Source organism: Enhydra lutris, unplaced genomic scaffold (assembly GCF_002288905.1).
Source record: "Enhydra lutris kenyoni isolate GAN:26980312 unplaced genomic scaffold, ASM228890v2 scaffoldscaffold54, whole genome shotgun sequence".
Classification (NCBI taxonomy): domain Eukaryota; kingdom Metazoa; phylum Chordata; class Mammalia; order Carnivora; family Mustelidae; genus Enhydra; species Enhydra lutris.
The window spans coordinates 9219182-9240294 of NW_019154138.1; the positions used below are offsets into that span (position 1 = coordinate 9219182).

A 21113-nucleotide genomic window follows, 5' to 3' on the forward strand; every position below is an offset into this window, starting at 1 on the left:
TAAGTGTCTGCCTTTTAGTTCAGGTCATGATCCCAGGGTCCCGGTATGGAACCCCACATCAGTCTCCCTGCTCAGTGGGGAGCCTGCTTCTCCTGCCTGCTTCTCCTTCTTCCTCCACCTCCTGCTCTTCCTGCTTGTACTCTCTCTCTCTGTGTCAAATAAAATCTTTTAAAAAAGAGTATTTTGAAAGCCCCCCAGGCAATGCGAATGTGCAGCCACAGGTAGGTGGGGACTCAAGGGAAGGAGTAAGTGGCTTCTGGGGCAAGCTCAGCAGGGCTCTGCCCCTATCCCCCTTCTTTTGTACCGAGGATCCTGGTGACCTTCTCTTTGCAGAGGAGGACACTGAGACCCAGAGATTTTTCCCGACTTGTCCAAAGGCACGTAGCTAGTAAGGGGTTGTGCCAGGAATCCAGCCTGGGTTTCGTGACTTTATTTTCGCTCATTTTTCCCTCGAGTTTCAGTGAGATACACATGACATACAGCACCGAGTGAAATGATGACCACAATAAGTTAATTAACATCCAGGATCTCCTAGAGAGTTACAAAAGGAAAAAAAAAAAGTGAGAAAGAAAAAAATGACTTTTTTTTTTCCTTGAGAGGAAAGCTCTTAGGATCTACTCTCTTAACCACTTTGAAATGTTTTGCGACTCAGTCCCGCAGGGGAAGAGCCAGTTTTTCTCATCTGCACAGTGACAAGGCACAAGGACCCACTTTTGTCAGCACTGAGAAGGTGACCTTCTGGTTAATTCTCCCTCGGGGAGGGTTTTGAACCCTCTGTCACCTGGCTTGCTTGGTTATTGTTCTGTAGGGCTTCCACCATCTGTGACCTCCTCTAGACCCATAGCCATCATCTGGGTAACAATCTACTGCCGACTGACAAAGGAAAAAACAGAGGCCAAGGTCACAATAGCCAGCATTCAGCGAAGCCGCAATTCTAATCCTGCACTGAGCAGGAAGCTGAGGTGGTCCTGGCAGGGTATTTAACTGGTCTGCAGGTCCGTGCGTCCTTCAGGAAGCCCCCGCCAAGTCTGGAGGGCTGGGAATTCTACCCAGACCTGTTCTGCCCCCAACCCCCCTGCAGGGCCAAGGCCAGGCTGGAGGGAGGTGGCCCCACCCCAGCCAGAGCTGCACATGCCCTCTGGACACATCCTGGAGCTTCCTGGAAAAGAACAGGACTTCTTTGGCAAAGATCCTCCCAGGGCTGGTCTCAGGAAGTTCTGGGGACAGCTGGTCTGCCTCCTGCTCCTGGCAGCCACCCTGGTGAGGCACCCCGCCCCCACCCCGTGTGTCTCCAGGCCTCTAGCCTCCAGAACGGGTGTCTTCCCTGGCCCTGGGCCTGGGCAACTGTACCTTGTTGCTCATCCCACACAAACTCAAGCCCGGCCCAGCTGCCCAGAAAGTGACCTTTTCCCTTAGGAGGAGAGGACTGAAAAGGAGCTTTCCCTAGAGAACAAAGGCCAACTGGGGTCCCCAGGTTGAGTGCCTAGGACAGAAGCATCCAGTTTCCTGGGCTATGCCTGTGGTCCGCACCCCCACACAAATATTTCAGCACAAGGTTGGGGCTGATGGAGGTGTCTGGGGCTGACTGGAAGGGGAGGGAGTGCCTGGGCATCCTGACCCTAGAAGCGGGGCTCCCTGCATTACAGCGACCACAACTCTGGAACTTAAAGACAGTTCCAATGTCTAGGAGTGCTTGGTACCCTTCTAATCACACAAGGGTCTCTCTGAATTTCCCACAAGCATCCCAAGAAGTGGATACCAAATCTATCCTCCCATTTTTATTGAGCAGGAGACTGAGGCCCAGAGGAATGAGTGATCTCACCCAGGCAATAATGACAGCCACTGGGATTCAAACCAGAGCCATGGCTCCATGCCTAGAATCTGGCTCTGGAGTCAGCCATGTGATCCTACGGGGTATGTCTCCATCACGGATATGTCTCCGTATCAGCTCCCTGTGGCAGACGGTGTTCTCCAAAGACGGCCACCACTGTATCTCCCATAACAGTGACAGTCCTCTCAGAGAGGAGGGTCTATGGAGAGAGCTGGTGACTACGGCAGAATGACATCGTATGAATTCCAAGGCCAAGGTTGTATAAAAGATAACAAGGCTTCTGCCTGGTCCTCTTGGGATGCTCGCTGCTCACTCTCGGAAACCAGCCACCATATCCCAGGGAAGCCCAGGCCGCACGAACGGTCATGGACCACTCCTGCTGAGGTCCAAGCCAACAGTCAGCATCAACCGCCAAACATATGCCTTCTAGAGAATGCCAGCCCCTCTTGTGATCTGACTGCACCTGCTTGAGAAATCCTAAGCGAGGACCACCCCAGCTGAGCCCAGGTGAACCCCCACACTCAGAGCCTTGAGAGATAGATTATAAGGTTTGGGGGGGATTTGTGATGCAACATTAATAACTGGGAGCCCCGCCATCCTCTACCCCCTCCCACACGCCTGAGGCCAGCCAGGGCCTGGTACGCAATACTCTTTTTTTTTTGGAGTGTCTTAAATTCACACTCAAGTGTATAGGCAACCCTGGTTGTTCTCATCTGTCTGCCCAGACAGCCTGGACTGTGGACATAAACACCCAGACAGCAGGTGTTTCATACACGTGCATACACACACACACACACACACACACACACACACACACTTAGACCTATTTCAGGAAATCAAGGCCTTCTGCTTTTGCAGAGAGAACCCCAGCTAGGTGAGGAAAGACTCCCTTCAGCATTGTGCTGTGAAGGCCTTGCATTGTGTGTGCATCAAGTGTAGAATCAACACATGATGGTCACTTGGCCTTCATCGGTTGACCTCTGGCCTCTCCTGCTCCCTGGCTTTGTATTAGACATAACATTCACCCCTTTGAAGTCTACAAGTCAATGGTTTGAGTATACCTACAGCTGTGCAACTCCGTCATCTAAGTTCAGGACATTTTTAATTATCTCCCAAGAAATCCCTATTTTTTTTTAAGATTTTGTTTATTTCTGCAAGAAAGAGAGAGAGCACACGAGAACCCGAGCAGAGGGGAGGGCAGAGGGAGAAGCAGAGTTCCTACTGAGCAGGGAGTCCAAGGCAGTCCTCGATCTCAGGACCCTGAGATCATGACCTGAGCCGAAGGCTGACGCTTGACTGAGCCACCCAGGCGCCCAAAACCCTCATTAATAGCAATCACTCCCCAGTCTCTCCTCCCAGGCCTAGATAACTACTAGGCTTCCTTCTGTGCCTGTGGACTTGTCTAGTGTGGACATTTCATGGCAATGGAATCACACATATGCGCGGTCTTTTGTGACCAGCTCCTTTCACTTAGCATCATGACTTCAAAGTTCGTCCAGATCGTATGCACACCACCCCCTTCTATGACTGAATAATATCCCATGGTGTGGAGAAAGCACATTTTGTTTATCCATTCATTGCTTAATGGACATTGGAGTTGTCCCTACTTTTTGGCTTTTCTGAACTATTCTGCAATGAACATTTGCGTAGGAGTTTTTGTTTGGACACAGGCTTTCATTTCTCTTGGGTAGATACCTAGGAGGGCAGTTGCTGGGATCCCTGACCTTTATTAAATTCTGTCCCTGTGGCCAGGGATCCAGGATCTTCTTCACCCTGGGCAGACCCAACTACTTCATCCTTCGGGGCTCCTTGGGGAAGTCTGACTTCCGTGGCTGAGTGGGGTCTTCTGGGCCACCCCACCTCCAATCTTTGCACTTTTCACCCAATAATACAATTACCTGGGTCATGGGTTTGGTCCGGGGAGGTGAGGAACCCGAGGGGAGGGACTCTGCTTGTGTTCACCATAGTTCATCCCAGGACCTGCCACTCCTGTGGCTCTGAAGCAAGGAGAGGATAGGGATGGGGGGGGGCGGGCAGATCAATCAGGCAAGGCTTCCTGGGGGAGGTGGGGATGGCGCTGGATGAAGTATGTCTATGGATTGGTTTGCCCCAAAGCTGGGCCGAGAGGTCTTTGAAGACTTAGGTGGAGGAAAGGTGAGGAGAGCTAGGAGAAAGGAAGGATGGATGGGGACAGGCAGGCAGAGAACAAAGCTCAGAGCCCTGGGGTTTCTTAGTGTCCGCCCCTCCAAGGCTGCAAAGTGCCTGTGACTCAGACTGGAGGGAGGTTCACAGGCTGCAGTGTGAATCTCTTAGTTAACCCTCTCCTACCCGGAACGGAAAACCCACAACCCAAGCACGAGGTCCTTGAGCCGCAGGGCCAAGGGCTTTGGACTTGGCCGTGAGATCTCCCACAATCTGGTTAAATGCGGCTGAGCCAGCGGAGGCCCAGATTTTGGGGTGTGTGTGTGCAGATAAATACCGCTGAGTGGTCTGCAGCGGGAGCGCCCGGAGGCGATAAATGCGTTTCTTAAGAATTGATGCTTCTTCTAGGGTAAAAGAAGGCCTTCACAGAAAAGGGGGACTCAGGGCCAGGGCCTCAAGGCCCCCCTTAATTACGCGCCCGCTAACTATCCCAGGCACTGTTGAAACTGTCTTTATCTTAGCGTCTCTGCCAGAGAAATATGTGTCATCTTCCCAGTGTCTGGCGACAAGAAAATGCCGAGCTCTTTTACTACGGGAGGAGGGGGAGACTCTGCGGTCCTAGCGCGGCTCAACGCAGCCCAGAACCCAGCCCTGCCGTGTACCCCCCGAGGGCGCAGCTCGGGGCCCTGGGGGTCGAGGCCACAGGCGGCGCGCTGGGGCCCCGTAGGCCCGAGCTGAGCCCACCCCTCGGTTCCCGCGTCCGCGGCCCTGAGCGCACGGTGCTCGGAACTCGGAGGTGCCCGCGGCTCGCGGCGAGGCCGGCCAGGGAAGGTGCGAACCAGCCGCGCTCCGATCCGCGGAGTCCCAGCCTCGAGCGTTCGGACCCTCGGGTTCCGGCCCCGGCCGTTAGGCCCCCGCGGCGCCGAGAGCCCGGAGCGCTAGGGCGCGCCAGCCACGGGCTCCGAGCTGCGGGCGGCGGGCGGGACAGCGCTCCCGCTCCGCGCGTGGGGAGTGCTCGCCCCTCCAGGAAGCGCCCGCCTCGCCTCCCCACCTCCCTCCCACCCCCGCCCCTCTAGGCGGGAGGGAGGAGCCCGAGCCGCCGCCGCCGCCGCCGCCGCCCGCCCGCCCGAGAGGAGCGCCGGACCCCGAGCGGCTGGGAGCGCACGCGAGCTGGCCGGGGCCGCGCGGGCAGCGCCCTGAGCCCGTCTCGCGCCCGCGGGCCCTGCCGAGCAGGGGAGCGCCCCGGGATGTCCCGGCGGCCCGGAGCGCGGGCAGCGGCAGCGGCGGCCGCGCCGTGAGGGCGGCGGAGCCCGCGGGACTCGCGGTGAGTGGGGCCCGGGCGGGCCAGGGGCGGGCGGGGCGCCCTGGCGCCAGAGCTAAGTTCGGCCTTCGGGCTCGGCTTCTGGCGCCGGTGGCGGGCTGGAAGGAAGCTGGGTTCCGCCTCGGGGGCCGTGGCGCCCCAAGCCCCTGTCACCCGGGGGCACCCACGCTCGGGGGCTTGGGTGACTCAGCTGCGACCCGGCCACGCGGGGGCGCTCCGGCTGCGCCCCGGGGCAAAGCCGGGAGGGTGCGGGAGGAGGGTGGCGCCCCTCGGGGTTCGAGCCCAGCTGTTTAGGGACTCGCCTACCTTCCCCGAGGAGTCTGGGGGCGTCCGAAAGGTAGAGTTCCCGCCATTGTAGTAGCTGCTGAAGACTTGGGGTCGGGCTGGCCCCTGGCCCCCGCACCCTGCTGTCAACCCCCAGTACCCCCGCCCCAGCGCCCTGCGGGAGAGCCAGCTCCCCGCCCAGGAAGAGGGAACGAAGGGAGGGAGTGGAGCTGGGCAGCTTCCCAGAAGTCGAAGTGTGTTTGCAAAATTGTTCCCCCCCCCCCCCCCGCAAAATCTGTCTGGCACCTGTGTGGTTAAGGGGGTGGGGTGGGGGGACATGGGGAGAGAGAAAGAGCGAGGCTCTTGCTTCCTTTCCTTTCTCCGCAGCCCTGCTTTTCTGAGAATAGAGGTGTCTTACTCCCCTCTTCCCATCCCTTTCCCCAGCCCCGCCCTCCGCCCCCCATTCCTTGGACAAACTCCCCGGCGAAGGGGGCTGTGATTTTGCCCAAGATCAGGAAGGGGAACTGGAATCCAGGGCTCTGGTAGCCAGGCTCATGCTGATGCCTGTGATTCTTCCAGCCCTGTTATGTATTTGGGGAGAGTGACACCAGCAAGGGATCTGGGAGAATTACAAGCGGCCCTTTGTTTTGTCTGCCCTTAGTTTTTGCTTGCCTTAGGGGTGTGGGCTATCACCCATGGGTGGAGTGCTTTTTCTCTTCCTTGGGCCCCCCACAGCTTCAGTAATTGGGGGGGAGGAACCCCTTTGTAACCTTCAGCAGCTGCTGTGGCCAGTCTTGCTGGGGTCTGAATGGCCTCGGGTAGGTGAGCTGGGGGGCCACTCCTCCCCCTGCGAGTCTCCCCCGCTTATCTGTAAAATGGGCTAATGGTCAAGGACCTGTGCACCTGGAGGCAGGGTGCAAACATAAGGAGTGGTTTTATTGCAGTCCCTCTGGCATAGGGCCCAGTGTGCTCTGGTACTGCCCCAGGCAGGCAGCCCTGCTGGCCTCTGTGGGAGGGGTCCCCCCGGGGCAAGTCTGGCCAAGGAAAGAACCAGGGACTAAGAATATTGACTAACGGATTCTCCTTGTCCTCTGCCACTTCCTGTGTGTGTGCCTTCTCACTCTCTGGGCTCGGGGGGTTTTCCATTAGTAAAATGAAGCACACTATGACACATTCCAGTTTATAGGGTTCCTGGGAGGCTGCAACCGGAGAACAGGGGTTCTGCAAAGTGGAGTGTGCTTCATGAATGGCATATGCGGTGTTTCAAGGTACCCCCCTCCCCGGGACTGTGAAAATTAAAAACTCAGGGAGAAGAGGGCCAGGGATTGAGCCTCAGTGTCTCTACCTGTAAAGTAGTAAGAATGATACTCTGTATACCTTTGTCATCTTTTAGGGTAGTTGTGTATTTATTTAAAGGGAGTTGTGAGGATTAGGCAACAAAGGGCTCATGTGCCAGCGTTGTGACTCGTCTGGTGACAAGCACTAGGTCACTGTTAACTGTCAGTGTTGTTATTCCTGGGAATATCCGTAAGCCTGATGAGGGCATTTAGGATTCCTTCTGGGGTTTTTTCAGGCCAGACTCTTCTCCCTTCTCCTGCATCCTTCTTGGAGAGAAGAGAAGAGCCAAATGTCAGGCTTCTGGATTGTTCAAAGTGCAGAGTCCCGAGTGGGCAGGTTCTGCCCAACGGAGGAGGACGCTGTGAGGGATGGTAGATCTGATTGTGTTCCCATTCTAAGGAGTGACAGAAAACAAAGAACATTCTCTAAGAATTCCTTCACTCCTGTCAGAGCAGGGAGCATTGTCCCCAGGCAAGGTCCCCTACTGAGAAGCCCCCAGCCCAGGGCCAGGGTCCCAGCTGCCCGATGGAAGTCCCCCACCCTTCCCCCCCCATCCCCAACCCTTACAGGGGCTGCTGGATCAGGCGCAACCACTTCAGGATTCCAGCCCCCTCTCCTTTGGAGACTTGGCCTCAGAAAGTGGGCAGGGTCCCCTCCAGTCCTGCCCAGTGCCCTGCAGAACACAGGATGGGGTCCTTGGGAGCCAGGAGGCTGGGTCACCCTAGGATCTCGGCAGGCAGCAGCTGGAGAAGAGGACGGTCATGTCCCACCCCCACCATCCAGAGGGAGACTTGGGGGTCCTGAAGGAGTCACAGCTTCCTGAGGTCCTGTACTGCCTAAGAGCTGGGTGGGGGTCTAAGGTGCCTCCTCGTTCTCAGCTGGCCTCTTCCCCCCTGGTGGGGTCAAATGGACTGACTGTGCTGTTCGGTGCTGTTTGGTGTTCTGGAGTTTTCTCCGCTGCTCTCTCCTCACCTTCTTCCTCTAGGGTCTGAGATGAGGCTAATTAGCTGCTAATTGCTCACTCCCTGGGTATCACCTCGCTTAATTTTTCTCGGGGTGGCATTAACCACCTTCTACGGTCACCTTATTTATTCGTTTGTGTATCCGCTTATTATCTCTCCTCTTCCCGAAGAGTGGCAGCCTCATGGACGGCGAGGACCATGCCTATCTTGTTCAGGGCCCTCTCCCTGCCCTGAGAGAGGTGCTCCGTAAATACACGATGGATGTCTGGGGCTGCCCCGCACTGTAGCCTCCCGTCACAGGGGCCTGTGATGTGCGCTGACAGAGCCCCAAGGAGTCGTGACTTTGCCCTCTTGCGTCTCTGGAGGCCTTACTGCTCAGCCCGCTAAGTGCTGGGGGAGCGGCCCAGGGCTGCGGGCTTGCTGATGGACGAGGAAAGGCACACGTCCGGAGAGGGTGGGATTATTTGCCTGACACCCAAGGACCAGGGGTGGAGGAGGTGGAGGTAGCCACTGCTGCCATGGGCTCCCTCCCCAGGGGACTGAGGTGCGCTGGGGAGGGTCACCCACTCCCCGTGTGACCTGGGCCACAGCTCTTAACCCCCCTGACCTCAGTTTCTTTGTCTGGGAAATGGCGCTCCTTACCAGGAGCTCTCCCCGCTGCTTTCTTTATGGGGTTCTTCGGGCAGCTTTGAAAGGGCTTGTAACCTAAAGAGGGCTGCGAGTCCTCTTCCACCAGTGGCATTGGGCCCCATGTTCCATTCATTGTGGTGCCGCCTGGTTGTCACTCAGTAAATGTTTATTGAGCAGCTCCTCTGGGCCAGGGACAGCACTGAAGCCAGGGCAACGCCATGGAGCTCAGAGTGGAATGGGGGACAGAGAGAGGCCGCCAATGACGAGCTGGCAGGAAGATTTCACATAGTTGGTGGGGGGGTGGGGTGGGGGAGGCACTCTGTGAGGTGTCAGGGAGGCCATGACATTCGAGCAGACATGCTAATCCATGGCCATGGTCTCAGGTTCACGGCTGTATCCCAGCTGTGCCTGGTGCCCAGCAGGTGTTCTGTGGGTATTTTTGAATGCATAAAAGAGGGAGGGTGCCCCGACAGAGGAGACAGCACAAGCAAAGGCCCTGAGGTAGGAACATGCTTAGTGTATTCTAAGAGCCCTCTTTCTCCGTTGGTGGCTCTTGTATCTTGCTGGGAGCTGGGGTCATCTGGCTTGTACGCTGTGCCTGGCTGGCCGCTCCCCGGGATGCAGGAGAGAGCATGCTCAGCTCCCCGCAGATGACGCCATCTGACCCCTCCCTCCTTTTGGGCCGCAGCCATCTTTCCAAGTCACCCTTGTGGCCCCTCGGGGAGGGGTGTGCTTGGCACCGTGAATGCAAGGATCCCAGCTGCCTGGTGTCACACTCTGGTTTGCCACGGACTAGCCGGATGACCTTGGGTGCTGTATTAGTTTTCTAGGGCTGCTGTAACAAAGGACCCAAAACTGGGCAGCTCACAACACAGAAATATCTTCAGTTTTGGAGGCCAGAAGGCCAAATTCAAAGTGTTGGCAGGGCCTTGCTCCACTAAAGGCTGAAGGGGAGGGCGCTTTCTTGCCTGTTCCAGCTCCTGGGAGCTGTGGTAGCATCACTCACTCCGCTCTCTGCCTCCTTCCCTTGGTGCCTCATAAGGACACCAGTCATATTGGATTAAGAGCCCCTCCTCCCCCCGTCTGGCCTCATCTTAGCTAATTACATCTGCAGCCACCGTCTTTCCAGAAAAGTTCCCATTCTGAGGCACTGGGGAGTTAGAATTTCAACTTAGTTTTTAGGGGAACATAACTCAACCGCTAACAGGCAGTTTCCATAACTTCTCTGTGCCTCAGTTGTCCGATGTGTAAAATGGGGTGCTGGTGAGAGGTGCCGTGTCCTGGGACTGCAGGGAGGCCACAGTGGGATGCCGTAAGCCTCAGGACAGGACCAGGCACACTCAGCCTGCGCTACTGTTTCCTTCTCAGGGAGGACCCAGAGCCCAGGAGCAGACCATGATGCCCTTGACCAGAAGGGCTCATGGGGAGGGCTGGGCCTGGGGTAGCACCTGCCCTCTGGCTCAGAGAGGCCTATCCCCACTATCAGGCTGAGGGCTGTCGGGCTGAGGGCAGCCCTTCAGTGTGGCAGGGTGTGGGCTGGGCAGCAAGAAAGCTACGGAACTAAAGGAAGCTGTCGAGGAAAAGTGGGGGAGATCCCCACGTGCTGAGGGGTGTGAGCAGCGGTGCCTCGCCACCCTTTAGGAATCCATGTGGGGACTTGGACCCGGGTGAGCCCAGGTGACTTTCAGGGTAAATCAGCCCAGAGATTCCAGCGGGGTGGGGTGAGCAGAGCTTGGGGCTGAGGCCCAGAGCAGCCCAGGGAAGACTGAGGGCTATGTGTAGATTCCTCAAGACCGGAAGGAGCCCCAGCCCTTCACAGGCAGGGAAACTGAGGCACAGAGAGGGCAAGGAACTTGCAAGAGTTGACACACTTTTGGGGAGCCCTCGTTTCTAGTCTCCCCGTGGTAGTCCCTGGCTGAGCATGGGCACCCCAGGGAAGAAGGAAGGGCCCAGGGCTGCTCCTGTGCCTGAGGCTGCCCCTTCGAATGAAGCCAGGTGGGAATGACTTCGGCTGGTGGCCACCATCCCCATGCCCTCCATCCACCATTAGCTTGGTTTAGCCTCCGAGCTTGGCCCTGCCGACACCCAAGGTCCCTGAAGTACCCTGTGCACCCCAAGGTGCATCCATACCCATTCCCTGTCACGCTTCCTGGGAGGCGGGACAGCAGCCCGTCCCTTGCCTCGCTTGGTGGAAGAAGGAGCTGAGGCCTAGGAGGGAGGAGGTGGCAGGTGGCAGAAGCAGGACTTAACCCAGCGCCTGGACTCCCGGAGGGGGTGGGGAGGAGCATGGAGGCACCTGGCAGCCTGCTGTGCCCGCTGCGGAGCCATAGGCTGGTGAGACGGGCCAAGGCCCTTGGACCAAGGTTGAGCTGAAGCAGGGAGGCCCCCTTCCCCAGGGGCCAGAGCTTGGTGATTGGCGGGGGTTGGGGGAGGCTGCAGTCGGGGTGTGGTCTGGTGGAGGCTGGAGGGCTGGGGGGCATCAGACCCCTGTTGCAGCTCCCTCAGGGTGCTGTCTGCTGCTATATTTATCCTTGTAATGGCCTGGCCGCCGCCTGTCGGGAGTGCCATGCCTTCGTGGAGATAGAGAAGTGATTGGTGTTGAGAGGCCCCCCCCCCCCCCCCCTGGGCGAGAGCCCGGTGCACTCTCTGGGGGCTATGTGCCGCCTGTGGGGAGCAGTGCAGCCCCAGGCTTGCAGGGAGGGCCCAGGGGTGTGAGCGGCTCGGGGCTGGACTCCCCCTTCCCCTCAGAACCGGGGCTGTGGCTAGGGTTGGTGTGTGCCTGGAAGGTGGGACCAGACCTGCCTGGAGCCTTTCAGCTGGGAGATTCAGACGCAACTCATGATTCTGAGATCCCGGAACTGGCCTGTCGGGCATGCTGAGAACCTATGGTCCCCTTCCCCTTTCCTCACTTTCAGCAAAGGACGGTGACATTTCCTAAGCCAGTGGTGACAGTGGCAACATTTCTTAAGCCAGTGGTGATAGTGGCAGTGCCTCCTGCCTAGGACCAGGGTCTCAGGAGGGGCTTTATGGAGGACTCCCTGAGTTTTTGGTTTTACAACATTTCACTGAAGTATAAAATGTCCAGAAATGGAGCAGATGTCCCATGTGTACAACTCAGGGACAGGCCACCAACTCAAGCATCCATCAGCAGCACCTGGGACCCAGGAATGGAAACATGACCATCTCCAGGGCACCCCCCCATGTGTCCCCCCCGCCCGCCCTGTTTGGTCACAAGCACCCATCCCCTCACCTGTCCCACCACTCTTCTGACTCCCAACAGCATAGACCTGTTTTGCCTGTTTCGTTCCCTATAAAGGAAATCAGACAGGACCAGGTATTCCTTTCGTCTGGCTCTGTTTGTCCGGCCCCACGGTATAATCCACGGTGTGGGGGGTCCTGTTTCCTTAGCCCTCCTCCCGATGATGGGCGTTTGGGGTGTATCCAGTTTGGGGATCCTAGGAATAGTGCTGCTGTGAGAGTCCTTGTCGGGGGCCCTTTGGCAAACATACGTGTGTGATGTTTCTGCTGGGCGTTGCTGGGTCATCACGGGATGCTTCTGTTTACCTTCTGGAGACCCTGCTGTACATTCCTCCAAGGACATTGTAGCAGTCCACACTCCCTCACCCCCAGCAGCCTCGTCCCCCTCTTGGTATGGTCAGCCTAGGGGTAGCAATGGGGTGTGAGGGGGACACCGTGGATTCACTGTTTTGCTGAGCTGAGTTTGAAGAATGAAAAAGCCAAGTGAATGAGAGGGAAGGGTACTCCAGGCAGATGGAACAGCATATGCAAAATGACCAAGGCATGCAGACATCCAGCCAGAACTCGGTGTCGTGGCCAGCGTAGCTGGAGCCAGGAGTGTAAGCACTCTGTCAGGGGCTTGGGTGTTGTACTGAGAACAGCCTGGAGCCCCAGAGAGGTTTTTCTCATCTTGAGCCAGCCCCTACAGTGTGTCAGGCCTTTTTTTTTTTTTTTTTTAATTTTATTTATTTAACAGAGAGATCACAAGTAGGCAGAGAGGCAGGCAGACAGAGAGGGGGAAGCAGGCTCCCCGCTGAGCAGAGAACCCGATGTGGGGCTTGATCCCAGGACCCTGGGTTAATGACCTGAGCTAAAGTCAGAGGCTCAACCTACTGAGCCACCCAGGTGCCCTGTGTCACTTTTGTACTTTCTAGTCGATAGATAAGAAAAACTAAGATCCAGAAGAACCAAGGGGCTTATCTGAAGTCATCTTAGCAGAGGCTCTGGGATGCAGACCCTTCCATGCCTCAGTTTGCTCATCTGAAGAATGGGAGCGGTGCTAACACATCGCTCAAGGATGTCGTGGAGCCGTGGAAGTCCATACTGTGCTCCACACAGGGCTGGGAATAGGTGTGATTATTACTCTCAGTTTATTACTACTTCTCATCAGTGCAGCCGCACCTGCCTCCTCTCTTCCCTTCCAGCAGGCAGAGTGGGAGTAGGCCCCCCTAGCTCCTACATTCAGGAAGGGCTGGCCCAGAACTCTAGCCCCAGCACCCTGTTTTCCTGCCCCATGTGGGTCTCCTACAGGCTGAAGTTTGTGGTGATGGTTAATTTTATGTGTCACCTTGGTGAGACTGTGGTGACTAGTTGTTTGGTTAAACATTGTTCTGATGTCCCTGTGTAGGTATTTTTAAGATGTGATTAACATTTAAAGCAGTAGACTTTTATTAAAGCAGATTATCCTCCATGATGTGGGTGGGCTTCATCCAATCAATTGAAGGCCTTTTATAAAAGCAAAGATCTTCTCCAAGAAGAAGGAATTCAGTGCCAAGACTACAACATAGAGGGACACCCAGCTGGCAGCTATCTCTGTCGGTAGAGCTAGAGCGTGCGACTCCTGATCTTGGGTCGTGAGTTCGAGCCCCATGGCGGGGGTAGACTTCATCTTAAAAATAGATCTATCCCGCAACGTGGAAGTCTTGTCTAGTTTCCACCCTGCCTGGCCTGCCCTGTGGATTTTGGACTCAAGACTGCCAGTGTCACCTCTGACTGACCTGAATTTCCAGCTTTCCGTCTTGTCTTACAGATTTAGAATTTGCAGCCCCCACAACTGCATGAGCCAATTCTTTAAAAGAAACCTCTTTCTCTATATATAGCTCTCCTGTTGGTTCTGTTTTCTCTGGGGAAGCCTCATACAGTTGCCATTTGTATTCTTGGATCGTCTCGTCTAGGAAATGGGGCGAAGGAGGCCACTTAGATCTGGACACAGTCAAGACACAATCTGACCCCAGTTCAGCCAGTGAAGCCATCAGGGCCAGCCAGCAGCGACCAGGCATCTGGTAAACCGAGGGTTCTGGCCAACAGTGTTACCCTCTAGATGGGACATGGCAAACTCAGAGATCTGCAGAGACCTGGCTGGGAGCAGTTCTGGAAGGAGGACCAAGTAGAACATGGGCCTAATTACACCCAGGGCAGGCCCACCTAGAGCGCTCCCCCAACACCCGCCCCGGGACGTGGCCAGCCATGAGGCGGCCATATTGCAAGCTTGGATCCAGGAGCCCGGTGCTCGAAGTATGGTCTCAGAGGGGCAGCCTCAGCATCCTGGGGGCTGGCTGGAAACGCAGACCTGGAGGTCCCTCCCCAGACCTGCTGAATCAGAATCTGCATTTTCATGTGATGCCCCACCTAGCTACCCTGCCGGGTCCCGTGTATACTTTAGCCCACCGCAGAATCACCGGGAGGGCTTGTTAAAACACAGGTTGCTAAGTGCCACTCTAGGGATTCTGACCGAGCAGGTCTGGTGGGGCCCAGGGTGGTGCATTTCTGACAAGCCCCCGGGGAGATGCTGAGGACCCGGGGACACACATGGAGCCGGGGGCCACCACCGCTGGAGCCTCTGCTGTCAACGATCAGACCCCACGGAGTGGGCTTCGCTGCATGGCTGAGAACCCTAAGGCACCATGTGGAGCCTGAAGCCGTTACCCCCTCCCTGGCCTCCCCATCCACCACCCTGCCTGCTACCGGCGTCCCAGCACCGTGCCTTCCGGTTGAGAAGGGGAACCTAGAGCCATATTTCTCAACCAGTTTTAACTCTCAGGCCCCTTTGACATAATCCGTACACTTGCAGGTCTCCCGGGGTTTCGATCTGCTCCACCTGCCCCCAGCCATCAAGGATTGCTGGTAAATAGCACCAGCTATGAGCTGTCATTCTAAGCGCTTCCCTTCGCGCACTCGCTGTCATCATTTTATAGATAAGGGGGGAAACAGAGACCAGAGACTTTGAGTAACTTGCCCAAGGACACACAGCGGGTAAATAGCAGAGCCAGGGATTCAAAGTCCGGCGTCCTGAGTCCAGAGTGTGTGCTCCTCACTGTCGCCGGTAGCGATCAGAGGACTGAGTCCCCTTCCTTGTTCCTGCCACTGGCCAGACTTCATAGAGCATTACTTTCCATAGTGAGCATGGAAAATGGCGTTTCTTTATTTTATCTTCTAAATATCAAGGTGAACACGCTTTTTCAAGGGGCACATTGCTGACCTGCGCCTGAAGTCCCGATAGGTGGTCCCATGGTTACATTTGGCCCATGCTGTCCTCGAACTGAGAATCCCCGGAGTGAGGGCTACTGCCTCCCGTGGCACCTCAGCCCCGCCCTCCGTCTTCCACCCCTCTTTTCCCCAGCCGGCTCCCCCTTTCTCCAGCTTGCCGTCTACCTCCCCTGCCCCACTGCCCCTCTCCCTGTGGCTGACGCTCTTGGTGTTTCCCTGGCACTGAGTGTCTCTGAGTTGGGATCCCTCCTGGCCTCGGTGTCCCCTCCCTGTTGTGAGTGGGGTGTGCAGCCCGGTTCCTGGGTCCTGAGCCGCGAGGGCCGGTAGTGGGCGGAAGGATGGAGTTGGGCAAGCAGGCCTTTGGCCTTGAAATCATCCTTCCCTGTTTTAGAGAAACCACTGCCCCGTCTGGGGCCTCAGTTTCCACCCTTGTTAAGGGGGACGTGAGGCCCTCTCCTGCTGGTCTCTTAAAGCAATCATGAGCGTCTGCAGTTTGTGACATGTGCCAGGAAGAGGTGGTTGTGATTTTTCTGACATTAAAGAGCCTGCCTAGTGAGTTCTCTCCCTCCCTCGTTGGTACATACTTATTCAGTACTCATTATGTGTGCTTGCTGCCCGACGTGCTGGGGAAGCAGTAGTAATCCCTCCCTCCTGGACATTACATTCTAGTGTGGGGGTGGGCAGACAGATAGTACACAGACAGGTAGACAAGTAAAGTGAGTGTACATTGCAGTGATCTGTAAAGGAAACTGTAGTGTGGGGCTGAGACAGAAATCACATTAGCTTGGGCGACCAGAAAAGGCCTCTGACTACTAAGACCCATCTTGTGAAGAGCATTTCTGGCAGAGTGGATAGCAAGTGCAAAGGCCCTGAGGCAGGAGAGAGGTTGGCAGAGCCGGAGGAGGCCCATGTAGCGGGGACGGGCAGGGGGAGGGGGAAGGTGGCATGAGATGGGGTAGGAGCCTGGGAAGAACTGGGGTTTTGTGTGGCCTGGGAGGGGAAGCCACTGGAAGATTTTTAGGTAGAAGTGCGGTAGCATCTGCTTTGCACGTGTAGAGACTCTCTCTGACTCTGGGTTGCTCAGGGAGATCTGGCTGGCTGGGCCAATGCAGTGGAAGTGGGGCGATGAGGACATTGCTCCGCATCCTGGAGGTGGAATCTGCAGCAGGTGTGGGATAGAGGGGGGTGAAGGAAAGACCAAGATCAAGGATGATGGGTTCCTAGGTTTCTGGCTACAACCCTAATGTTCTAGACCTGTGGTTCAGCACAGAGTTTCCAGATCTGTCCTGTCCTGCCTAAAGGGCAGGACACATTAGGAGCTGGAGCCAGGGGACTCTGTGGGGGTTGGGGGGGTGCTGAAGCTTCTGTGTCTCCTTCATTGCTCCTCATCGCAGGGCCCTCAGGGAGTGTTTGTGGAGGTAATGAATGGGAATTCCCAAGCCCTGCCCTCTCTTTGCCTCATCTGTAAGAGGGACTGACTACTGGTTTCGTATCCCCGCCTTCCAGCTCCTTCCCTGGGGATCTGGACACCCTGGAAGGCCTGTGCCCACCTGGGCCAAGAGTCAGGACTATCTGCAAATGGGCCCTGGCTCCCCATGCCCCCCAGGCAGCCCGTAACCTCAAATTACCTGTGGGGCGGGGGCTACATTAAGGAGGTTTCCACTTGGCCCAGATGCGCATGGCAGGCCCAACCCTCCTTTAATGACACCTTGTCCGTCTGCCCTCCTGCTGGAGTAGGAGGGGAGCCCCCCCCCCCCGGCCCCGGCAGAAGCTGTGATTTCTTTTTCCGTTGCGTCAGGCCTCAGGGTCCGGCCCGCCTGCCCGCTGCCGGGCTGGCACAGAGGGGCCCACTCTGACCCTTGCCTGCCCCAACTCCGGACATCATGTGCTCCCCATTTCGGGGATCCAGAAGCTTCCAGCCAGAGGGTGAGTTGGGGTTGGGGAACCTGCCAGCTCCCAGCCTGGGGGAGAAGCACCCCTCCCCTTCCCACCTCTTGCCCACTCTAGCTAGGGCCTCCTGACTAAGGCTAAAGCAGGTGAAGCCACCGTGGGCTCCCAGAACTCGGCCCAGCCTGACCCCTGACCCTCCCCTTCGGGCCATGCCCTCAACCAGGCCAGAGCCAGCTTGGGGTAGGCGGACAGCACGGTGACACTGGAGTGATGATGGTGCCTTGGACGTGGGGGAGGGCAGGGGAGAAACAGCCCCAAGGCGTTCATACACGTGTGTGCCTTTGCCTCTGTTCGTCTGGGGCACGCGTACACATGTGTATGTGACCATACGCATGTGTGCATGCACAGGGGTGTCCCTGACACGCCTCAGGATGAAAGCAGATGCCTCCGACTTGGCAGTGGGGAGAATGGGGTGTGAAGGGGGCCTGTCAGGTGGAGAGGAGGCAGGTCAGCAGGAACCCACCCCATCAGGGATGACCCCAGAGGTGGAGACAGTGTGACTCCAGAGGAACTAGGGTTCCCTTTGCCTGGGCTGACTCCCTTTCGTTCCCGCCCTAGGTCTGAGTTCCTCACCGTGCTCGGCCATCCCCCAGCCCTGCCTGGAAGGCCACAGATGGGCCTGGGGGGCCTGGAGACCCAGCTCATACCCTGCCTCTGTGGCTTCCTAGCCCTGAGACCTTGGGCAGGTGACTTCTACTCTCTGGGCCTGTTTCCTCCTCTGTAGAATGGGGGTGACTGTGGGAGGCCGTGCCACCTCCAGGTGGTTGTGAGCACACATGGGCGATCCCTCAGCCACATGATGAGGTGTCCATTTTGGACGTCCCTATCCCCTCCCTTTCCCTCCCCTCAACCCCCTCTCCAGACTGGGTTGAGGATTTGCTCACCTCTCCACCATGGGGAGGGCCACCCAGCTGCACATAGGGAGAATGAGTGCAGTTTTCCCAGCCCTTCCAGTGGAAACTAATTTTTACAGGACAGGAATAAACCCTTCGGGCAAATTGCAATGCTGTCCTGATGCTCTGGGCTCGCGTGACAATGATGAGGTTGTAGGGACAGACGGTGGGAGGGAGGGGATGATGGCTGACTCTGTCACTGACCCGGATCCTCCCCCGTCAGGCGCGCCCTGGGGTGCGCTGTGTCTGGAGAGGAACAGGGGCCTCTGACGCCAGCCCCACACTCACTTAGGCCTCCTGTGGACTGGGGCTTCTGTGTGCCGGCCAGAGGCGGGCAGGCGGGCATTCAGGATGTGGGCTGCGGCTGGGGTCAGAGGGAGAAGGCCAGGCCCGGCTGGCCCGCTGCAGCTTGGTCCCTCCCGCCTGGCTGACAGCCACCTCCCTGCCAGTCTCCCTGCTTCCTCTCCACAGGAATATCCCCTCCCCATGGGGGCTAGAGTCAGCCATTCCAGACACAAATCAGATCATGTCACTTCCCTGCTTCAGACCCTCCCGAGACTTCCATCACTTTCAGAATTAAGCCCCTTATGCCCCCCTCACCCCCGCAGGACCTGGCTGCTCTCCCTGCACTGTCAGCCGGACTGTGAGAGCTGAGACTGTGCTGGGCGGCCTTCTTCCCGTAGGATCCCAGTCCCGGCCCGGGGCCTGGGACCTAGTAGATGCTTAGTAAATACTCTAGAGAGAATGACTGACGATTAGTAGAGGGCGTGCTCAGTTTGTAATCAGCGCTCAGAAGCACAGTAAGTTGGATCCGCGTCCCCCGCTTGGGGGCAGTGCAGGGCTGGTCAACTGCTCAGTGGTGAGGGGTGACATGTTAGTCAAGGAGTTGGAACCTGACCTTTGTGGGTGAGTGGGGGCTAGGCTCATCCACACAGTGACAGAGCCTGTGGGAACTACACACGAGCTGCTGGAAATAAGACCCAAGCACTGGGGTCTGGGAGGGCTGTGTCGTGATGTCTCATGAGCAGATGAGGAAACTGAGGTACAGAGGGCTTGTCCAGGGGCCCTTGTTATGGGTGGAGCCCAGAGCTCCCCTCCTCCGCCCCCTGAGATGGGTTTCTCTGCACTTGCTCCAGATAAACTTGGAGGATAACAGAACTGCTTTAAAGTAAGCACATGCCAGTAATTAGCTGTGACAGTGGAAGGGGTACAGAAGGGCTCTGTACATGGAATTTGGGGGAAGTCATGTGCGAGTGAAAGAGTAAATTCTGTGTTGAGGATAATGACCAACTCAGGCAGAATCTGAGCAATGTGAGGGTCTATCCGTTCACTGATTTATACACTCATCTTTTTGATTCAACACGCGTACACTCAGTGCCTCCTTGTGCATCAGTCACCATGCTCGCTAATGCCCGGGATACGTAAGATGAATAAAACTGCAATGAACAAAGTCAGATTTCGGATAAGTTATCAGGAGTGAGCTTCCTAGTGGCCAAAGCAAAGAGGGAAACCTGAGCTATCAGAGGCTCCACTGTAGCCACAAGATGCCAAAATGTTAATTGCTCAGGAGAAGCCTTGGTTTTCCCAGCAAAATGAATGTCTTAGATGTGTGTGTTCACTGTGATTTGTCGCTAATCTGACAGGGGTGACTTGGCCTTGTGTGTGTCTCACACGTAAAGATTGACCGACGCAGATAATAACTTCAAACTAAACCTGCCCACCGGAGGCTCATTTTTCTTCATTCTCCTTTGGTCAAGCTTTTGCCTTTGTCCTCCCTCCATAAACACACCTGTCCTTCCATCTCTCTACCCCCATCCTGAAGGTCAGAGGGTGACACCGCCTCAGGGTGGAGTGGTCCAGCAGATGGCTGTACCCTCTCTGATCCCCACTTCTGTCCCCCTAGACTGCCAGGAACTGCTGCCACCGCCACCAGCCCCCATGGCCTACATCCCTAGTGGAGGTGCCCCGGCAGCCGGGGCGGCCCCTGTGGGCTCCCAGTATTGCGTGTGCAAGGTGGAACTGTCAGTGAGTGGCCAGAACCTGCTGGACCGGGACGTGACCTCCAAGTCTGACCCCTTCTGTGTCCTCTTTACAGAGAATGATGGCAGGTGGATTGAGGTGAGGCCCCTCCGTGTGCTTCTGGGGTAGGTGGAGGGTGGCTCGGTTGCTGGGGAGGAACTCCCACTGGATCCTGGGACCTGGGATGTAGTTGGAGGGTGGCCAAGGGATTACTTAGAAGATTGTTGCTTTTAAAATTGAATTTTAGAGGAGCGCCTGGCTGGCTCAGTCAGTAGAGCATGTGATTCTTGATCTCAGGGTCGTGAGTTTGAGCCCCGCTTGGGGTGTAGAGATTATTTAAATAAATAAAATTTTATTTATTTGTTTTTAAAGATTTTACTTATTTACTTGTCAGAGAGAGAGAGAGTGCAAGTGAGCACAAGCAGGGGGAGTGGCAGGCAGCGGGAGAAGCAGGCTCCCCACTGAGCAGGGAGCCTGATGTGGGGCTCGATCCCAGGACCCCAGCATGATGACCTGAGCCGAAGGCAGATGCCCAACTGACTGAGCCACCTAGGCGTCCCTAAATAAATAAAATTTAAAAATAAATAAATAAAATGTATGGATGTTACTACTTAAAATGATATTTGTGTTTAAGTTGTGATAATTCAGAGACTTATATTTATAATTTTATTGTTTTATATTGGAATATTTTTAATTACTATAATAATTATAGTTAAAACCTTAGAGTTTTATAAAATGCCTTCTTCCATTTTTTTTTTTAAGATTTTATTTATTCATTTGACAGAGAGAGAGATCACATGTAGGCAGAGAGAGAGGGAGAAGCAGGTTCCCTGCCAAGCAGAGAGCCCGATGCGGGGCTCGATCCCAGGACCCTGAGATCACAACCTGAGCCAAAGGCAGAGGCTTAACCCACTGAGCCACCCAGGTGCCCTGCCTGCTTCCATTTTTATATTATTATTTTTTTAAGATTTTATTTATTTATTTGACAGAGAGAGATCACAAGTAGGCGGAGAGGCAGGCAGAGAGAGAGGTTGGAGGCAGGCTCCCTCCGGAGCAGAGAGCCCAATGTAGGGCTCGATCCCAGGACCCTGGGATCATGACCTGAGCTGTTGGTATCGGCTTAACCCACTGAGCCTCTATGATGCCCCGGATTTTGTTTTGAGTCTAGCATAATGGTGGCTCTGAACAACTTTTTTTTTTAATGAAAAAAATTTTTTTTAAGATTTTATTTATTTATTTGACAGAGAGAGATCACAAGT

The 21113-nt window shown here is 56.0% G+C and overlaps 1 protein-coding gene across 2 annotated transcripts in view; it reads left to right on the forward strand.

Annotated features, from left to right (window-relative positions):
• The first annotated feature begins 5264 nt into the window (after window positions 1–5264).
• LOC111157343 (copine 2) overlaps window positions 5265–21113 on the forward strand; it is a 44998-nt gene continuing 29149 nt past the window's right edge. For both annotated transcript variants that reach the window (XM_022518670.1, XM_022518671.1), the window contains exons 1-2: window positions 5265–5297; window positions 19739–19953. In XM_022518670.1, coding sequence (XP_022374378.1) covers window positions 19774–19953 — 180 coding nt within the window. In that variant the 5' untranslated portion in view covers window positions 5265–5297; window positions 19739–19773. The remainder of the gene's footprint in view (window positions 5298–19738; window positions 19954–21113) is intronic.